Source organism: Cataglyphis hispanica, chromosome 25, assembly GCF_021464435.1.
Source record: "Cataglyphis hispanica isolate Lineage 1 chromosome 25, ULB_Chis1_1.0, whole genome shotgun sequence".
NCBI classification, from domain to species: Eukaryota; Metazoa; Arthropoda; class Insecta; order Hymenoptera; family Formicidae; genus Cataglyphis; species Cataglyphis hispanica.
This window is the reverse complement of record NC_065978.1, coordinates 1,248,369-1,269,389: the sequence shown is the minus strand read 5'-3', so window position 1 is coordinate 1,269,389 and position 21,021 is coordinate 1,248,369. Positions and strand designations below refer to the sequence as shown.

Genomic DNA, 21,021 nt, shown 5'->3' with positions numbered 1-21,021 from the left:
GTGAAAACTCGACATTTGAATAATTTTTCTAACTTTTTGACCAACTCGAGTATGCAGTTACGTTTACGAATAATATTTTGAAGACAGATGAGGCTGCTATCTCTTTCTCTCCTCTTCCCTCTCCTTTTATTTCTTTGTCTGTCTGTCTGTCTATCTGTCTTTCTCTTTCATGTGTAACATCTTCGATATTCGCTTATTCTCGAAGGGCTTCTAGACTACTCCTTGTGAGAGCGCTTGAATAGGGATGTAGAAGTATTCGCCGGTGTCGAGTAGAGCGTATAAAGACGTCGCGAAAGCAAGTACGCTCGGATCCACCTGGGAAATTTAAGAGAACATTCTATCGCGTAGTTATCACGAGGTTACGCGTCGCTCGCGCATCGCTTGACGACGTTACCGAGCTTTTTTCACGACCTCATCCGGATGTGCCGCAAAGACCGGAAGCTCAGTCATCGTATCTAGAATTTATAACGTTTAACAACACGCAGCCACTTACTATTTGACGCTTACTATCTAATGGCCGTGGATAGAAGCGAAAAGTAATTTTTTACAGCGGAGAAAAAAAGTAGTGCTCTTCGGATTGTGCAGCTCTACTTTTAGAATTTAATTATTATATTCTGCTATTCAATGCTTTTCGAGAATTTTTAAAGCTATTACTTTTAATGTTATACTACACTGGCACAAGATTGTCTGAAATAATTTTCAATGAGATATATTTAAGAAACTGTTAAACTGTTAAATATTAATATAGATTAAATATTAATATATTTTTTCAAAAAGAAAATAATTTAGCAATACTATATGAAGTTTCGGATGCATTGTATTTTTCAACAAAAAGTAGAGAGCAAAACTTATAAAATGAAATTCTTTCTACCACATTCTCGAGTTTTCTCTAAAAAACGATTTTTTTTTTTGCATCGCTGACGAAATCATAGATGAAGTACGAAGATATTCTCTTGACGCATCGCGCAAGCTCTCGTGGTATTTCACGCGCACCTGCGTATAAATATTACTGCCACACACGAGAACGCACACGAATGTCATCGAATTATAGATGGAACAGGTGCAGGACCACTTTATCGTCGTTTCGACGAATGACGCGTCGCTGTGAATGTGTAACCGCTTGAAAGCTTCACGTCGTAGCTTCGTCGAGTCGACATTTACGATCGTCGTGGCCACAGTCGTGTATTTTCTGTAAAACGATACAGAAACTAACTACGTGCCAAGGAACTTTTGAGGAATATCGATCGGCGTTTTTCCGAAGGAACCATTTGCTTTTTTGCTCACGTCTAATGAGAGATATTGTACTAAAATTAACATGAATAAATCGTCAGCACGATTACGTATTGTTAGATTACAAATGTGAAATATGAATTTTGCAATATTATATTACACTGTAATTCTCATTGATAATTTCACAACAAATTATTTTAAATGGCTTTTCTCCGTTTTGTTAATTTTTAATTTTGCAACTAAAACTTTATTCAATATTAATTTCGTTATTAAGAACATTATGACTATTTTCTTAATTTTATTATATGATTTTGAGAATCGATAACATCGAAAGTCACGACAATATCGAAGAGACTGCAAGTGGATTACAGGAATGAACGGTTTTTCGATACGAAGCGCTTTTTAATTAGCTAAATGGAGAAACGGAGTATTTAATATCAAGCAACAATTTTTTTCATAATTGTTGACTGTGTTTAAATTAATTTGATTGCTATGACTCGTGAGGGGAAAATTGTGAATTCAAATATCTGGCAATTATTAGTGGAATTTTGTAATAAAGCGTGCGGAACGCAGAAAATTTCGTTATTTAATTACACCGCTCCGTTGTGCTTCAGGAACGAATTTAAGAACTTTGCACAGGGTAGTTTTATGCGGAAATTACTATCAGACATTCCATAGTTTATATTGCGTAACTGCCGCTTTGAAGCAATTACGCATTAATACCGCTTCGCGTTTCTTTTTCTTTTTTTTTTCTTTTTTTTTCCCCCGTCTTAGAGACCCGGTTGTTTAATCAGTCTGCAAACCAATCATCATTAGGCGAATACGTTACAATTTCGTATTTACACAATTTTGTGTTTGCGGATACCGGGGATTAATTGGCTACTTTCAATTATAGTTTTTACACCCCGTTCTCGAAATTATCGTCGAGCCAGATTAAACGCAAATAATCACCGTGGTAATTGGTAGACACACGGTAAACGTTACGTAATTGATCGCGTGCCAAAAACGTGTTATCGATTCGCGTTAAAAGTTAAATTGAATGTCGGGAGTGAGCGGGCGATAGCGATATACCTCATCGTTGTAGTCGATAAACCGTTCTCGTTCCCGTACGAGTGACTGTAATTTCTTAGTACCTCGGACCTACACAAACTATAATGCCAGCAGCGTTACACTGTTTATGCATTAGGACGAACGACAGGAGAGGAGAAGGGAAAGCCGGAACAAACGCGACATTTTACCTAAACACATAATGAACACAATTTGCCAAGAAGTTGTCTGCGACAAATGAAGGAGCAAGTAGCTAAAGCTACTTGGATAGAACAAGTTTCTGCTCAATTGATTTCCACTTTGTTGATTTCTACTCAAAAAGTGATCGTTAAACCATCCCCGCGTTTCAAGCTACAAAATATCATTCTATTCTTCTATTTCTTTTCCATTCTATTTAACTCGATACGCTCTTGAGACTCAAGTAATGCGCGATTATAATTTCATCTATCATGTAAATTATTTTTCAACACAATATTATCAAATACAATTTGAGTTATAAATTTTAATATGAAACTAGCATTTTTTCTTGCAATCCTTTTATATATCATTCAATCGTAAAATATTAAATATAATTTTTAATTATTATTTATCTAATTATATCATTATATTTAATTTAATTATATATGACGTTTTAATATAATTCTATGCAATATATACTTTTTCCAATATTTGCAACATATTCTTATATTCATGTTTTTAATTTAGGGTTAAATTGTTATTTCTTTTTCTTTAAGTATCAGGCAAACATATGTAGTTGAATGATATTGTAAGGCGTTTTTATGACCTATCGGGCTTTAACGCAACGATCGTGCGATACTTCAAAATTGTTGCAAACTTGTGTGTACATTATTAAGTAATATTCAATTGTGAGCAAAAGGGGTTTGAAATTTTGAAAAGACAAAACGAACGACTATGATCGATAACTCTTATGTCGTTATTAGCATGACGACGAGTATCATAGCGGCAATGCTGTTGAAAGGGAGAGAAGAGAATCTCGTAAGTTCGTCTCGTCAGTCGTGATTCATTGTTCCGCGGCTACTAGCAGTACGTCTCCGCGTAAGTAATGCCCGCTTTTCCAGGGATCGTTTACCCGCGGGATCCTCTCATTCTACGCGGACTGAAATCCGAGAAGGAAAATTAATTCTCGGTGCGCGGAAGTTGGCGGCAAAACACATCGCCTAGGCTTTCCTTCGTTAACGAATGGCTGTTTTATTACGAAATTGCGAGGAGAAAGCGAGAACAGGAGAGACAAAAAGAAAGAGAGAGAAAGAAAAAGAAAGAGAGAGATATTGGTAAAAACAACGTTATACTAATTCCGTGTCTTTGTATAAACATACTCCGATAAAATTTGTATTTGCCTCGCGCCGACAAATAAATTTGCAAAGGAAAATGGCGTTTTTTGTTTGCAAACTATACTCATATTCTGCATCATACTCGAGGGTATACTTTGAATTTCTGATAATGCAAGGTACGAACTTTGCAACCTTGTCGAAAATACATAAAAATTATTTAATTTAGAAAATATTTCGAAGCACTTTTATAATCTCCCTTAAAGGAGCCATGCTACTGAAATAAGTATATTTATTTCTAAATTTTCTCAGTTCCTATCATTTTGTTCTTGTAAAGATTGATTTTTCTATCGTAATGTGAAAGGTAATTAGGGTTAATTTTCTGTCGTGGAAATTTTGTAATAATTTATAACCGTAAATAAATTGATAACTTTTTAAATATAAAATAAGAGAAAAGATAGTCTCTTTGCAAGGAGCAAGTTTTTCTCTCTAAAAGATATTTTCTTTAGATAAATTTTATAGTGCAATAGCATGAAAGCTCTCCAAGTCTTATTTCTTAAACTTACGATAAGTTTGTTCGGAGGGAGGTATAGATTTATAACGTGATGTTATAAGGGCTTGAAACTTCGACAGAAATGGCGCTAGAAATTCCTCGTATTCGTTACGCAACGAACGACCGATCGGCTGGCTGGCTAGTCTCTAACTTTTCCACTGAACAACTTCGCTGCACTAGTCGCGTACTCTTTTTACGCGCGTCTTATAGATGTGCCTCAAATATGAGTGCGTTATTTATCGTCGCGCTTTTATTTTAGCGCCATCTAATAATACTAACCGTGTCCACTTCCTATAGTATATATTGTGTGAGAGAAAAAAAATGTGTTAGTACTTTTCGAATTCTTGGCAAGCGGACGACGCATTAAAAATAAAGCGAAGCCATGCTGAAAGCGACAGCTGAATCGACGGAATTGTCGATGTCTTCGCGCGCAACGACCTCAAAACTTTTAGCATCGCCGAGCCGAAAATAGCCGCGACAACAAATCGCGTTTTAACATCAAGATGTATTTCGATGTACGCGCATTTTCCGATTCGCGCTCATCAATACGGCTCGTAATTGGATAATAAATCATATGACATTCGATCATTTCGTATTATGCGTGAAGGCAGCGCGCCGCTAATTATGGTCGCGGTCGAAAGTGGATTTCTCGTCCTTATGTCTCGCGACATGTCGATAATCGTTTCTCGAATCGATCAATCACGTTGAGTCTTGGGAAGTCTCGTCCCGATAGCTGTGGCAGTGCTCTTTTACGAGGCGTTAATCAATGTCCGAATCGCCGTATTAGTATTTGACGTCATCTCATCGTGTCCTTTTTTTTGTCTCTCTTCGCTTGTCTTGTATCGAACGTAAGTCAACATATTTAGCATATCTATAATGTATTTGATTTTTTGAGACGTAAATATTGTGAATTACTTGCGCAAAATATATAGCTGTCTTATAATTAAAAATCTTAATCGAGAAATAATTTGATGACTTTACAGTTTGGAGAGACAAGGAAAATGAATATTGATAAATAGGAATACCTATATACTGCCACTTTGGAATCATTTTTTTTTTTTTCAGATTTAATAAAATTAAAATTAACAAACTATTTTGAAATTTTTATCTCGAATTTTTTCTTATCTCTTTTACCTTGAAATTTTATCGTTTCTTTGACTATCGTTGATATGCACAGATTTTTTGCACCGATTTTTCGTAAATATACGAGTCCGCAAGAACTCGTATTACTTTTTCTCTCTTATCGCCTCTTTTATCGTATTCTCGCATTCTCCATACTCTTCCTCGGTTTCATTCTTTTCGATGGCCGTCACGATTTCTTTTGAAGAAGCTTTTCTTTTCGCGTTTTTTTTTTTTTACACACTTCGACCGAGAAGCCGCGCTGACTCCGTCATGAATCATAACTTTAAATTGAAATCCGGGCGAAATGTCTATGACGAATGACGTGTGGAGCCACTTAATTATGCGCTAAAGAGCGTGAACCGGACGAGGGCAGCCGGAAGGAAAGGGAGAGCCACTTTTCATCACGTTGCTCGTATGACTCTGTAGTTCTTGTTATTCGATGTCAAACAACTTGCTGCTCTCGCGCTTAATCTCTTCGTCTCTTTTCCTATTTTTAACGCCCGCGGCGCGTGTCGAGAGACCATCGTTGAATTATCGAGGATCCCGCGTTCGCCTTCTACAGCGAGAACAGCAATCCGCCCATCATCAATCATCCGTTCATACTTCCGTTTGCTAGAGCGCTGTTCTTTCTGTCGTCACTTTGAAAAGTTTTTATGCGATTCTGACCTGCGATTTTAAATGCGTTACGTTTGTCGCTTTAATGGAGTATATTTTTTGGTTGAGCGCAAATAAAACCACGTAGGATTATGATATAAAATAATTTAAAAAGATCTTGAAAAAGATGAAACAATGTCTCCTTTTTGAATAAAATGAGATGCTTTTAATATAATCTTTATAAAGTATGAGAAAAAAATGTTATTCAAGGGAAAATGAGCTATCTTGCCTAATACAAATCAACATGATTTTCATTAGCTTTTTTATGTTTCCGAACCTTTTGATTGAGCAATGATGTAGATAAAGTTTTTTTTACGGAGATAAAATAAATTCAGACTTTATATGTCATCGAAGGAAATGAAACGGATTACAAGGAGAATCGAACAAAATCGTATACTTTCTTCTATGTACGAAACAATGCGATCTCTCGACCAGTCTTACACTAGTGAACTTCACATTTTACGATTTTGCGTGTTCAATCGCTGTGCGATACGAGAAACGATAAAAAGGAGGAAAGACGAGTACAAGGTAAAGTAGCGAAAAAAGAAAAAGCGGAGAGATAGAGCGAGGTTTAAATGTGAGCGCGTAAAGAGAGACTCTAAGCTGTCTCTGACGTCTCCCCATAAATCGAACAAGTCCGACTTTTCAGGCCGCGCATACTGCCGAGCTTCCTCGAGCTTATTTAAATCATCCATAAGACCTTCTTAATATTGAAAAATGGCAATAGTTCGTTTCTTTTGTTCTCTTCCACTCCACTGGAAACGTCCGTTCCGATTCAAAGCTCGCTGAGTAAACGAAGCAGAGTTCAATATTACGAACTGTTAAATTTCTGTGATAATAACAATTATACTAATTTCTACATTTCTTGATCGTTAACATTATTAATGACTTCAATTTTTTTATTATAAGCGACCAAGATAACTCTCTAGCGGCACTTTTTATTTTGTACAACGAAGAATGTTACGTTATTGAATGCTATAATGTTTGCTTTGTATAATCTACCCGGAAAATGCCATTTCCGAATATTGGATATGCCACGAACGAAATTTGCACAGCGTTACCCGATATTCATTTGCAGCAATCCGGAATGATTCGTATTTCACGAATGTGCGATTCATTCAGATTCCCCATAGTTACAAATGTTGCGCTCCATGATCTAAATTAATTATTGCAATTTTTTCTACACTGCTTTTATTGCACTGCATATATCTTACGAATTCGATTTTAGTTATTGTCGCAATTTTTAGTTATTGTTTTATATCTCATTACGGTTTTTTTTTTTTATATATATAACGGAACAACCGTTTAAAAATTGAACTGGATTCGACTGGATCTGGATTTTAGTAATCTAATGTCGCATGACTATGGAGACTCAAGTGAATATCCCTTACATCGGATATTTGATGTAACGGTTATCCGCAAATTCGAGCGAGATCGAGAAGACGCGGACGCGTTCTAACCATCATCCGTTCGCTTAATTCACATATCGTGTCTATTTCCGTGCCTGATGCGACACAAGCACGTGTGTTCCGGAGGATAGCTGAGGGATTTGGGTACAACATTAATAACATTCGCGTAACTTCCACCCACCCGACTGTCGACTCAAGCATAATGAAGCTCTGACGACGTTTCGCGTTCACTATATGTGTGACTCGATAGTGCGGCGTTGATAGTGCTCTAGGATTCCCATTCCACTTCGTGACGCTGCATAATCGGCTCGACCACAGGACCGCTGATGGATCCTTGTCGAATCGATTCTTCCAAACAATGTCGAATTAAGGTGATCGCGCGCTGATCTGTGCTTCACTTACCGAGGATATTAATCCTCCCTGACGTTTCGGTTAAAAAAAAGTAATCTTATCGATTTATACATTAAATTGAGATAAAGTGGCTAACAAAAAAACACGAATTTCGAATCCAAATGTGTATTATCATTGGATTGCATTATGTAAATGTACTGGCAATGAAATAGCTCGAAAATTTAAAAGGTTATTAAATAATTGCAGTTAAACAGTATGTTTTTTGTTTAATTTTGGTTTATTTGTTTTGAAATATTTTTATCATTTCAATTTTGTGTAATTGATATAATAAAAGTTCTGATATTTATAATCACATGTAGTTGAAAAAAATAAATAAAAGTTGGCTCTAAAATCTACAGATTAAATTTAACAAAATGAGTTTTTCAAAAAGCGAGCGCTATTAAAAATATTTCTATTTCGATAATTGATGATTGTTATAGATTTGGCTGACAAAACAATGTGCACATGCATGCGTAGTTGCGAATCCGGTAGCGAAGTCGATGATGATTTCTCATCGCCGTAAATTATGGGACGGTCGTAATACGCTTTACGACTTTTCGGCATTTTATTTTAGCAGCCGACTGAGCTCCGCGACTTTGTATTCTTCGGGCGCCCCGGCACGACACCTTTAAATCTTCGTCGTGCCTCGTCGTTACTCTGTTAGACAAACCTCGACAGTTGCATCTTTTTGCTACGCATTTCGCAACGAAAATGCGTAATGGTGTAGAGCGAAATTCCCGTCTGCGTTTGCTGTTTATTCATTATATATACGAGCTCTTTGCTCGTTAGAACAATATGTAAGCCAGGCTTTTATTCGAGATGGAATGACTCGGGGGAAATTTCTCTCTATGCGTCGTGCCTTTGGCTTTTATTACCGTTTGTTATATGGTTGGTATACGAAAACACGGTATACACTATAAGAGAATAATTAAGAAAAAAAACCAAATCGAATATATAAATTTATAATTAAATATATTTGAAAATTTATATATATAATACATTTTTAATAATTTAATATAACGGCACATTTCTTTCGTCTAAAATTTTTTTCTTTAATGTCAAGGCTTAAAAATAATAATGTTTTATATAGAGAAGTTTTAATAGTATAAAATCTTTGCAATTTATTTGCAATTTAGATGATTTAATTGTTTTTAATAATTTTTGCTCAATTATAAGATTATCTTTTTAAAATATATATAGTAAAATTTTACCGAGATTGTCTCCATTAAATGAATTGAATAATAATTAATATTACTAGAGAACATTGATTTGTGCATTCTTCCCGTCTTTTCTTTTCTTTTTTTTTTTTTTTTTAACTATAACTTAACTATAACTTTGCGGTCTCTTTTGTACAAACAAACATTAAAGCCACCGTCCCATTTCCGTGTAGGTCCAACCTTGCCCGACACGCGGAACCGTCGCGTCGGCTCCTTCGTACGTTCGTACGAAGTTTGACACGGAAATTTATTCGCGCTTAACCGATTTGGCAGCGGTTCAAGACGGATGCTCCACCTACCCGAGGAGTCTGCCGCTGTTTTACGATCAAAGTTCAGAACGACATTTACACGTCGGCTCTTTCGTTTTGGTTTCGTAGCCGTCGTCATCATCGCCCTTTGTACTATTTCTTTGCTGCACCCTTTCGAAGGCCAGTTTCTCGCTTTCTTTCATCCTTATTTCCTCTTTTCTCTCCTGGCTCGCAGTCGTTTCCTTAAAATTTCCGTCTCGATAATCTCGGTGCCCGCTAGAAGAGATCCGTCATTCAGTGACCGATGGCATATCGGACGGATTCGAAAGATTCTCGAGGCGAATGAATTCGGCAAGAGCACGTTTTGCTGGCCGCGAGATTGAAACGCGCCGGATGTTAGCGAACGGAAGAAAGTCAATCTTCTCTAAAATATACGAACGCGATACACGGAATGTAAAGAATATCTAATGCGTTGAATGACGAGGAAAAATACCACAAAGTGTTCGATGCTTTTGTTTGAGATATTTCATATCTTTGCGATATTATATTTTCTGTGTATTTTTCTCGATACTACTACGAACTATATTGCCGAATTGGAATATATATATATTTTTTTTTTAATACATATAAGATATTATTTATATTTGCAACGCGTTGAAATATTTGAAAAGAAAAAGAAAATTAATTTAATGTAATGTTAATATTTTATTTTAATTTTTGGATAGACTTTCTATCAGTTTAAATTTGAAGCTTGATCTCGATTAATTCATCATGAAGCAATAACTAACACGAAAAACAGCACGTATTCGATGAAACTCAGTTCTAGCGAGTGATTGCAGAAAATTTCATAACCGATGGTATAGTGCACTCAGCTTTTGAATACGCCGGGATACAGCGCGAATAATTTTCATATGAATGCTGCACATTTTCCACAATATTGCATTTTCGAAATTGTTAACAGTTTGCGTCGCTTGCAATTTTGCATTCGAAAATTATTCGCTTTTACACTTGGAAAACACGATATGAAAGGATTTTCTCTTAAATGTCTCCTTTCCTTTCTTTTGAATGCCAATGCGCTTTAACGCGCGATTGCAATTTACACTCGGCATTCAGTGCGATGTAAATAGCAATGAAATAGAAATTATCGATCTTTACGCTCTAATTTGCTATTTTCCTGTATCTGTTACAGAGTGACAGCGGGCTAGTGGACACAGATCCAGGTCGGGTTAGCAGCATGACAGCCATTAACTCGGTGAGTAGGCAACGTTAAGTTAATATGCGACCATAAAAGCAATGCGCACAGTATCGCTTCGTTTAATAACTGAATATTATCTCGAGTGATTGCGTCCATTTTTAATTATGCAAACTGAATAATTTGTCGATAATTTCTGTTAATGGCTGCGGCTTGCATATTTGGCCAAACCATGATCAAAGAAGCGAAAAAATCTCGCCTAAAGAAATCTAATAATTTATTAAAAACTCAAGCTCTGCCTTTATGTCATCATGTTACGTCGCTGTGTGCTTTATTTCGTCTTCCGTCTCATAATAAATTACGAATTGTTGTACAAAAAAATACATTATAGTGTATATATTCACGCCCGAGAAGTTTTTGGGTAAAGAAATCTTGATACTCACGTCGAAAGTATTGATTCCAACATATAGAATTTCACACTCATGTGCCGAGATCAAACAGCAAACGATGCTGAAAAAGGTGACGATATGCTGTGCGCGCCGTTCTATCGTCATTCATCAAATACGTAGGCAATTGCTTTCGATATAAGAGATGCCTGCGGAGCTTCCATCCGCTAATAATCCCGCTAATAATGCCACTCGCGCGACCGTGAGTTTCTCGGGAGGGAAAGAAGGTGGAGGCTTGTACGATCTCCGCGAATGTTTGCGCGGAGGGACATTTCGGATTGGCAAACAAGCGGAAAGCCAGAGGGTGCGAGCCTGGTATTTTATCGAGCCTAATACAGTTATCGTCGAGTAACATTTGGTAGTGTTGTAATTAAGGGACGAGAGTCGCCGCTCACCCTTCGACCAGACGACGCTTGTTAATCCCGCTGTATTAAGAGGCTCCTGAGTTTGTCGGACAGAACTCGGAAACGCGTAGATTTATATGGTCACGGTTTTATTATAAACATACGCGTATGCGCATTAGATTTAACGAATTAGTGTATAGCTGTGGTGTAACTTTTACTATAAAGGAACTTTTTATAAGCCGGCACGCGTATATGCATATGGAAAATGGATATAATAACCTTAAATTTAAATTCAAATTTTAATTCCGTGAACTGATAATATAATATATTTTAATGTTCTCTGTAAAAATCCGTTAAACTAAATTTTAAAAGAATTTAATATATCCATGTATATGATGAAAAAATCAAACACAAATATCATAATGAAAATTATTACGAATTTATTTTCTGCTTGATTTAGTAGAATATTATTTTTCCTTACTTTCCTCCTTACGTATTTTCGTTAATCTGCGTCATCTTTTTCAACAAGGAATATTGTTTTTTTACAACAAAGAATATAATTCATATCACGAGCACCATAAATCAAATTTCTTTTTTCTAATAAAATACCATCTAATAATTTGCCCTCCTTCCCTTTTCCCCTCTTCCTTTTACTACTTCGAAGTCATGAACATCGCGAAACTTGACGTTCGAATGCGTGATCTGAAACTCGATGTTTGCATAACGAAGATGCGAGTGTTCGAGCCATGAGATACGCGAAATGACAGTACTTTCCTATGAACCGGTACCCTCTCTCGGGAATTGTATACGAGACTGAGACACGCATTCGTCGATTCATAGTTTTCGTGACCGTCTTCGGAATTCACATATTCATTCGGGATGGTGAGAACAACTGGTTCGGCGAAATACAACGGAATGCTTCTTCCGTTTCCCTTTCGCTCGTTCTCGTTGCCTTTGTCGCGATCGATTTGCAAATACGACCACGCGCATTTGCATCGTTGCAGAATTCCTTGAGAATTCGCGCCGCGTCTTCTCGAGAGAGAACAATCCGGCTGGTTACGAAGTTGTCTCTCCGATCTGCTGCGCTGTCGCAACAACGGTATATCGGTGTCGCAACAACTCCGAGGGTCCTACGGGAATACGCGCGTTGATCACGAAGACTATAAGCGCGAAGACCACCTTGCGAATTTGCGTTTCGTTACATTGTACGGGCCATCAAAGATTGTACTTAACATGATCCGATTGAATAATAGACGAAATGTGAGTAAAGTGCTCTCTAAAGTTCTAATATTCTGTTATAAGAGGAAAAATGAAGAAACTTATATTAAATGTAGCACATTTTTCAAAAATACTATGGGACTTTTATAATACCCCATTTTTATCGTGGTATATAGAGTAGAAAAGAAGTAAAACATTCTAGACACGTGAGTGACTGGATGAAAGAAAATAATATCGTTTTTTCGAATCAAATTACAATTCGTCTTATGATAAAAGCTAAATTGCCTTATGACAGCATGCAAACGAGATATAAAGCTATACTTGTAACGCTTGTTCGATTAGAAGCTGCGAAATTTGATACGAGCGATCTCGTATTACGTTGCTTGAGTATATCCGCAATATTATGCGAACGTAATTGAGAGGAGTATCAAGCCTGTGTTTGACTATTATAAGTTACATACCTGCTAACAAGTAGCTAATCAGTCAAGATAATGTGTTAATGTTATTAGAATTTTTTAGTGTTCTCGGTGATTATTTGTAGCATAACCGATAATATAATATAAAATAAACAAATAAATATTTTGGTGAAATATAAAATAAAAATAACTTAATGGTTATATAAAAATATGAAGCAGTATATTATACGAGTAACAAAATAATATATAAGAAGAATCTAGTTTACAGAAATGATAAAAAGTAATTATAACTTTGATATTTTCACAACCTGTAAAATGAAATACGTTCATCGCATCGTGACATTTGAATGGATTTATATAAAATTCGTAGGACAGTTAGCATTTATAATTATAATTGATCTACATTTTTTAATTGTTATTTTTTAATTCTAAAAAGATTTCAAAGTCCACACAGTCAATACAGAAACGAATAACGAGATCGATGGAAACGCAATGATGCTTTTTTATTTCTGCATTGCTCTTTTTACGCTATCTTTCTTTGCTCCTTTCTATCTCTCTGTGCTGTATTATTCAAACTTTGCGCACGTTTGAGAAACAAGAATATTCGACGAGGTTTGCGTCGATGCTTAAAAAGCGCTCGTCTCGGCAGCTCGTTATTCCCTTCGATATCAAAGTCGACGGGTATTTGCAATTGAAATTCTTGCGGTTCCATAAGTCGACCGCAGACAAATTCGAACTTTACTTTAGTCGATGCAAAGAGTTGAGTCATTTTGCAATTACTTCCGTCATTTTTTTTTTTTTTTATAAATATTTTATATCACTACAAAAAATAGTATCTGTTCTCTATTTTCGATAAGGATAAAAAAGTTTACATATATATGTTGTATGAGAAAAATATATCGTGAATCATTTTTATTAAATACAAAAAACAAAAATTAAAAAAGAAATTAAAAATATTAGAGAGATAATAACAATGTGTTACGTGAAGATGGGGAGGATATTTATATAGTGCGAATAAGATACTTATTTTGTTCATACAATGTTTTTTTTGTTTTTTTTTAAATCCAAGACTAATCGGTTTGCTCTAAATACCTTGTATATACGTATCGATGTTTTCCGAGCTGCAAAGTTCTCGCGGAAAGTGACGCGCTCGAATCCGGTGACCCGACGACCGGAGCAGAGACGAACGTCGGGTCTAAAGGACACCGAAGAGGAAACCAGTTTAAATAAAGATCGCGCATATGGGTCAGCCGGCGTAGCGTTGTGGCCGTGCGTGTGCGTTACGCAAGCCGTGTCGCGCATCAGCGACGTCGTGTCGTTGGTTGGGCTTTGCTAGCCCGTGCAGGAGACGCGCGCTGTGTGCATAATGTGCATCAGCTGAATCGGTACACTACCCCCAAAAAGCATCCGAGCGTGCGTCGTTGTAGAATAAAGGTATATCTATGTCAACTTGTAACAGGCTTTCCTTTGACCGGTTTGATACACACGAGCGGAGTAGCCAGAAAAGCTAATTACGGAATTACGAGAAATTGTCTTACGATTGAGGAGATGCATATATACGAGAGAATACTTTTCGCGGCTGATGTATCTCTATCCGTTTATCTATTTTCCTTGTTATACATTAATCTCTTCTGGTCTAACGTTATTTGTGATACTCTCTACTTAATTTTAATCTCGACAAAAGTAAGAAAGTAGACTTTGCAAGTTGTTATAGAAAAATATATAGGAATTATGATAAAATTTAGAAATATCATGGTAGCTTTGAGCGATGATCGAGAAGCGATCTTTCTAGCTTTATTTCTTTTTCATTGTTATTTTTCTTATTTCTTATATATAATTTTACAAATTGTGTAATTTTATGAATTTTACAAGAGAATTATACAACATTTCGATGAATATTCTGTATGACTTTCGCATTGGATAAAGACCTGAGATAGTGCGTTTTAGCATTAGTTTGCTTTACGTAGACGAATGCGGGCCAAGCTTGAAAATTCGATGTATTCGTAAGTAAGTAGCCGTATTATATAGGACCGTTTATAGATCCGACGCGCATCTGCATATATCGGGGCTGAACTTTACGCTGGGGCTAGACCGAAACTGACTGTTGGAATGGGATCTGGGACCACTTCAAACGAACGAACGAACGCCACACGGAAATCTGCCCGCGAGTTTCACGAGCACACACACGGCTTCCAGCGCAGCTCTCTCTCTTTTGTGATACACGAGAAGTCAGATGTCGGTTCGTCGGAGTAGGAGAAAAGCTTCCCCCGTGCCGCGGGAGTTATATTATATTCAGAGTGTGCACTTCCGGAGACGCTTGCATTTTCCGAGGTTATTCCGAATTTGCGTCGGGAAAGTCGCACAGAGAGGAAAGGAAGGGGGGAACGTATCTCGCGAGCTTCGATCGATACTGAAGTACAAAGTACATGCAAACGTAAGAACGACAAATGCTCAGCTTGTCGAAAATTGCCTTTCATAAGCGTGCTCGGTTATTAAAGAAAAATTGACGTCGAGGATTTTTTGAGAAAAATAAAGACAGACTTTTTTCTTAGTTTTCGATGCAAGCTTTTGACGATCGCAGCAGGTGGATCGGATGGGATGAACGATCGCGCGTTTTGCCTCTTTCGTCGGATAGAATATATTATAGCGATTTATCGCGCACGTGGAAACACGTATGAACCACATGGGCGTGTATATGTCCAACTGACACTACGAGGAAAATCGGTCAGATGGTACGCGCTTGTTTCGTTCCGCTAAATATCCCTCTCTCCGCAAACGAGAGAATCGCGCCGCGTTATATTTTCTGAAGTGATGTGACGAAGCGTAACATGAAGTGACGTGACGCGACACTGCCTGACGTGCCACGTCGCTCTTCTCGACCTCCTTTTTTCGACGCCGATCGAGTTTCATGAACTCACTATGCGTTGACGTTAATATATCTTTGAGAAATTTGAGAAAAAGAAATATTCGCGATCGATCTTTTCTTTAAATATGATTTTTAAATGAAAATTTTAATAAAGAATGTGCTAAATGGCATTTCAAAGTATTTTCAAATGTCGCATTAAATAGCATAAATAATTTCTATATTCTTTCGAAAATTATTCTAAAAATTTATTCTTTATAAAGACACGCGCGCGGTAATAAAATTTCTATATTTTGCGGTATAATTGCAACTATGCCTTAGAACGGAATAATTGGAATAGATGGCATTTCAAAATTGCAAAATGACTGAAAGTGGAAAAAAATTCGGCATATATATATATAATGGACTTGTAAATTATTCGGAACGCGCGGCACAACAAGGCAGTCGGATAGATTGCCATTGACTCCCTCCATCCTGTGCAATCGATCGCCGGGGCCCCGGGGACAGACCCAGGTGCAAAAGATTCATTCGGGAGAGGACGAGTCTCCCTAGCCACCTCTATATTATTCCCGTACGTCGAATTCCGCGGGGGGAGGAGGAGCCAGGAGGTCCGTGAAATGAACTGCGCCTCTACCGATGTCGTTTTCCTAGAGAGAACGAGAAAGAATAGAGAGAGAGTGCACGCGGACAATTTCTCGACGTCGCGGATCCGGAACGCCGGGATTTATCTCTCGGCTGGAACGGACGCACCTGGCTAATGCCGTCGACTTTGTTGCCCGATGTCGCGCGTCCTACAAGAACGGTGAATGTAATATGGACGCGAACATTTCGGTGAAGCGAAACGCGCGTGGAGCTTCTCGAAGAGATCGAGATGCGAGTGAACGGCGGGTCCTTGCGCTCTCCTTTCGATGCAAAAAAATACAGAACGTGTAGGTTCAGGCTTGCGTAAAATGTATTTCAAATATTTTGCTATTACTTTGAAATATTGCAAGTTGTCGCATTGCTGTAGCCAGCACGCATTATTTCAGAATTAACGAGAAGGAAATGTAAGTCTGTATCTTGAGATATTATATTCGCGAGATTATCCGTTGAATTAAATGGCGCATTTTCCGTCTGTCGACTTTATTCCTCGCGTATTTAGCGAATTATTCCGCAGGCTTTTACGGAATAGCATGAAACGCGCGGGTACGTAATATTCTCGAGTTGCTGCGAGCGATGTCGTCGTCACGCGGGTTAAAAGCGACGTCCGCAGCCGCTCGCTCATCTAACTTGCCGGCGCGATTTTAACTGTCCGTATATTCACGCGGACATCACAAGGTCGGTCGCGTGTTCCAGCGATTGTCGACAGCTGCTGCGCGTTGTTAACTGCAGAAAGATAGAGATAAAGAGAGACGAAGAACGAATTTAAGAATACACATGCGCAAGATTACAGATAACTTGATATGGCACGTACGTCAAAATTTACTTTTATCTTTGAAAGTTTTCGTATTTTCGCGACTCTTCTCGACAATTATTTCACCATTAATTATGCCGACTCTCTTGCATTTTTACGATCAATCATAACCGCGTATCTTGTTTTATTTATCGTTGCAAAGAATGAAAAAACCGAATGTATTTCATAATAATTTCATTACGTCAATGTAACTATAATGTAATTTGATTACGTCAGAATATCAAAGATATCATAAATGTATTTCAACTTATTATTAATCTCTTAATAATTCATTTTTTTTGTGTCATCCAAGTTATACGAAATCTATATCGAGAGACAAATGTTTTCAAATATTATAAACTCCTTTGATTATACATCGCTTGTGTGAATTACATATTGTTAAATTTAAGAATTTTACTAACAACCACAAGAAAATGCTAATAACTTGAAAGAATATAATATTTGTTTCACGATAGTTACGTATTTTTTCTCATACATCTTGTTCGAACATTTTTACTTTAATTTCAAGAGAGATAAGTGCTTCTTCTTTGAGGATCGAGTATCTTTTGTGAACATACAGAGTTGAGTGGAATTATATGTGCCATTGACATTACGACCGTATTGCGTAATCCAAAAGCAAACAGAATTGCATGCAACAGCTGATTCGCGATGATGCACTCGCGGGAAACAATCGCGTTAAATTTGTCTTAATATATCTTATGATATCAGCGTATGCATTGAATATCGCGTGTCGTCGTGAGGAGTCGGACTGGCGGCGCATATCAACGGGAAAAAAACTTGTACTCGCGAAACACACTGATGAAGTGATCTCATGACGTGAAGTTCATCGATGAGACAACTTTCTTAATGGGAACGAGTGCTGCGTAGGTTTGTTTATATCGTCACCTCGCGCGCGAGCGCGCGCGCGCCTATTCCGCTCTCTTCCACTTATATCACGACCTGTCATTACATCATCGCACTCGAGGAGAACACGTGCTATTTTCTCTTTCTCGTCATTTTCACGATCAGTCAAGCGCTAGTCCACCCACCCGATTCTTATTTCGAGTTATAACCTATATTGCGGTGTCTGTGAGAGTTCTGGATTCAAGGAATTGGAACACGCGCCATGTATTTTTGTTGTCAGAGCAAAACTTTCGATTTAAAATTAAACAAATTAGTGTAATACTTGATAACATTATTGATTTATATTTCTAATTTTTAAATATGATGTCTTTTTATTAAATCCATTTAATATATTGAAATAAAGGATTATAGTTGGACACAAGATATATTTTCTATTATATATTTTGCGATAAAAATATAGTTTGGCTATTACTTATCTTAAATTTTGCTGCGGATCACTGTAACATATGGCAAGCACAAATGACGACGCCGGGTATTTTATCCAAAAGGGTAATAGAGGGATAAGACCGGACATATTTGTCTAATAAACGTGCGATGTTTGGCCGTATGAGCCGCGCAACCTACATAAGGGCCAGCGTAACGTCTCCTTAAACGAGAGGGTAGTGCCTCCCCGAAGTACACTGAGTCGACGAGATCGCCCGTCCGGAAAATAACCTCCGTCAAAACAACCCCGTCGTGCTCCTCCAAGTCCTGTCCATTTTGACGCGTAACGTGTTTCTCGGTCGTGCCTGCCGGGTTCCACGATGTCATTCCCTTAACTTCAATCCGTCTGACCAGCGATCATCCTTTTTCTCTTCTGAGAGAGTCTCCTCCGTATGCGGCCACGCCGCGTTTTATCACGTCGATAAAACATCGCCATTCTTTGATACGGATCTACCTCAGATACGATGTTTAACTTAGACATATGAACGAGGAAGATAATCTTATGTTAGATGAAAAGGATCTATCATAAATATTTTAAATATCAGAAATAGAGCGTATTTTATGTGCTGCTATTACAGTCTTCAAATGAAAGTTAAACCGAACTCCTCTGGTCATTTAAAACGTGTAATATGCTGAAAGAAACTGAATATTTCTAAACAATTATATTTCAGGAACTAAAAAACTTTCTGATATAAGAACAATCTACACATTTCAATTAATAAAAATATTTAAAAAAAAATTTTTTTATTATATATGTATACATGTAATACACAATAAAAAAAAATATATATATATATATATATATTTAAATTAATTTATATCACACATATTGATAGCAAGAAGCCTAGAGTTAAGTGGCCCTCATCAATATTCTTTGCATGACGCGTTATTCCTTGTTTTCTTTATGGATCGTAATACATATTTTGGTGGCCTGTCGATCGCTCTTGGGACGACGAATTGGTATTGCAATAACGATAGAAGCAATGATGTTAAACCGTGACCTATCGCCGGCGTTCCCGCGAGAGTCCTTTATTGTACGTTAAGCTCTATACATCATCTGCCTCGCGACGGTCCAATCGAGACGATTAATGGTTTTTTTTTTTTTTTAATCTTGTAAAATCTTTTTTATATTAAACCCCGCACGGCCGCGAGAATGCATGAATATGATGCACCAATTTCTCTCGTTTCGACGACTATTCATCCTTCTTTTCTCCGCGTCGGTTTGCGAGGGGCTCATCTACTACCGTCTTCCATTTGTCTCCTCGCGGGAGAATAAAACGCACAATGGCAAATTCTCTTCTCTCCTGTAATGATTCTTTTCTCCTTTTTTCTCTATCTTTTTCATCAGCTGAGAATTTCTTCGGCACGGCGGCTGCTGGAAACGAATTTTGATCGCGTCGTTTGTACATTTTTAGCGAGCGGCGAGTGCGTTTTATCGCTTTTTCTGTGAGTATTCGGTGGATTCTCCTTGGAACTGAATATTCACGAAATGTGAGAATCTACATTGGAATTACATTATAATGAAGCTGTAAAGCATTCTACCTCTGATTTTATTATAACAGCTTTTGCAAAAAGCAGTGTAATATTTAAAAAAGAATTCAGAGAAGTTTCAGTTTTTGAAGTAAGATAGTTCTCTATATAAAAGAGAATAAATATCCTATATAGATCTTTAAGTCATTTATCTTACTTTGTATTTAAAAGTATTCTGTGTGTACAGGTTATTTATTTATATTCTATACGTACAAAAATATACATACCAATTTTCATCTTGGATTATCAGAGTCAGCAAGACGTATCTGCTATTGTCTAGATTTATTCTCGTCATGAAATTGTTCCGAGATGAAAGTTTCAACGAAAACCTGTCCGACGCATACTGTGCAACAAACGCACAGTGCAATTTTTCTGTGCACGTTGTTGATGCTACACGTTTGCTGTCATTTCTTGGAACCGACGTCGGATTTCCGGTTTGCGTCTCGACACGCCGGTGCTTTATTACGATCTACCTCCGAAAACACGTTGCGTGTGCACACGATAATACTTACGAATGCAATTTTCTCGGGGCGACGATGCCGCTACGTCGTCGTCGACGTCATCGTCGTTGTCGTTATCGCGCACGTTAACGTTCGCGCCGCAAGATTGTTTGCGCGGCGAAACTAAGACAAGGCGATACCGTGTTCCTCGGGCAGTGAGAAGCGGAAGTCTACGTGTATACGAAACGCCTCGGCTTGTTTGTTTCTCCTGTATACACATAGGTTCGTATATACATAGTTACCTCACGGTAACTTGCATCACAGTTACCTGCGGGCGCGCATATCCGCGGGCTTGCTATACGGCGGAGCTCTACACAACCGCAAGGGTGTACACTTTTCACACAGGGTAGTTTTTAAATTTGTTTCCACTCCATTAACCTCACCTCGTTCCCATTATGCCCTCTCTCTCTCTCTCTCTCTCTCTCTCTCTCTCTCTGCCTCATCCCGCGTTGTTCGTACCCTCCCTGTCTCGTCTCCCTCTGTTTGTACACGAATTGCCGGCTACTGACAGCCAGCAGGGCATAAGTCCCAGTAATATCCATTTGTCGAATGGCAAGGGCAGTCGGAGTTGTCG

At 37.7% G+C, this 21,021-nt stretch overlaps 1 protein-coding gene across 7 annotated transcripts in view; it reads left to right on the top strand.

Annotated features, from left to right (window-relative positions):
• Positions 1-21,021, top strand: part of LOC126858489 (uncharacterized) — a 364,090-nt gene that overhangs the window by 144,152 nt on the left and 198,917 nt on the right. For all 7 annotated transcript variants that reach the window (XM_050608853.1, XM_050608851.1, XM_050608855.1 and 4 more), the window contains one exon: positions 10,349-10,411. In XM_050608853.1, the coding sequence (XP_050464810.1) occupies positions 10,349-10,411 (63 nt within the window). The remainder of the gene's footprint in view (positions 1-10,348; positions 10,412-21,021) is intronic.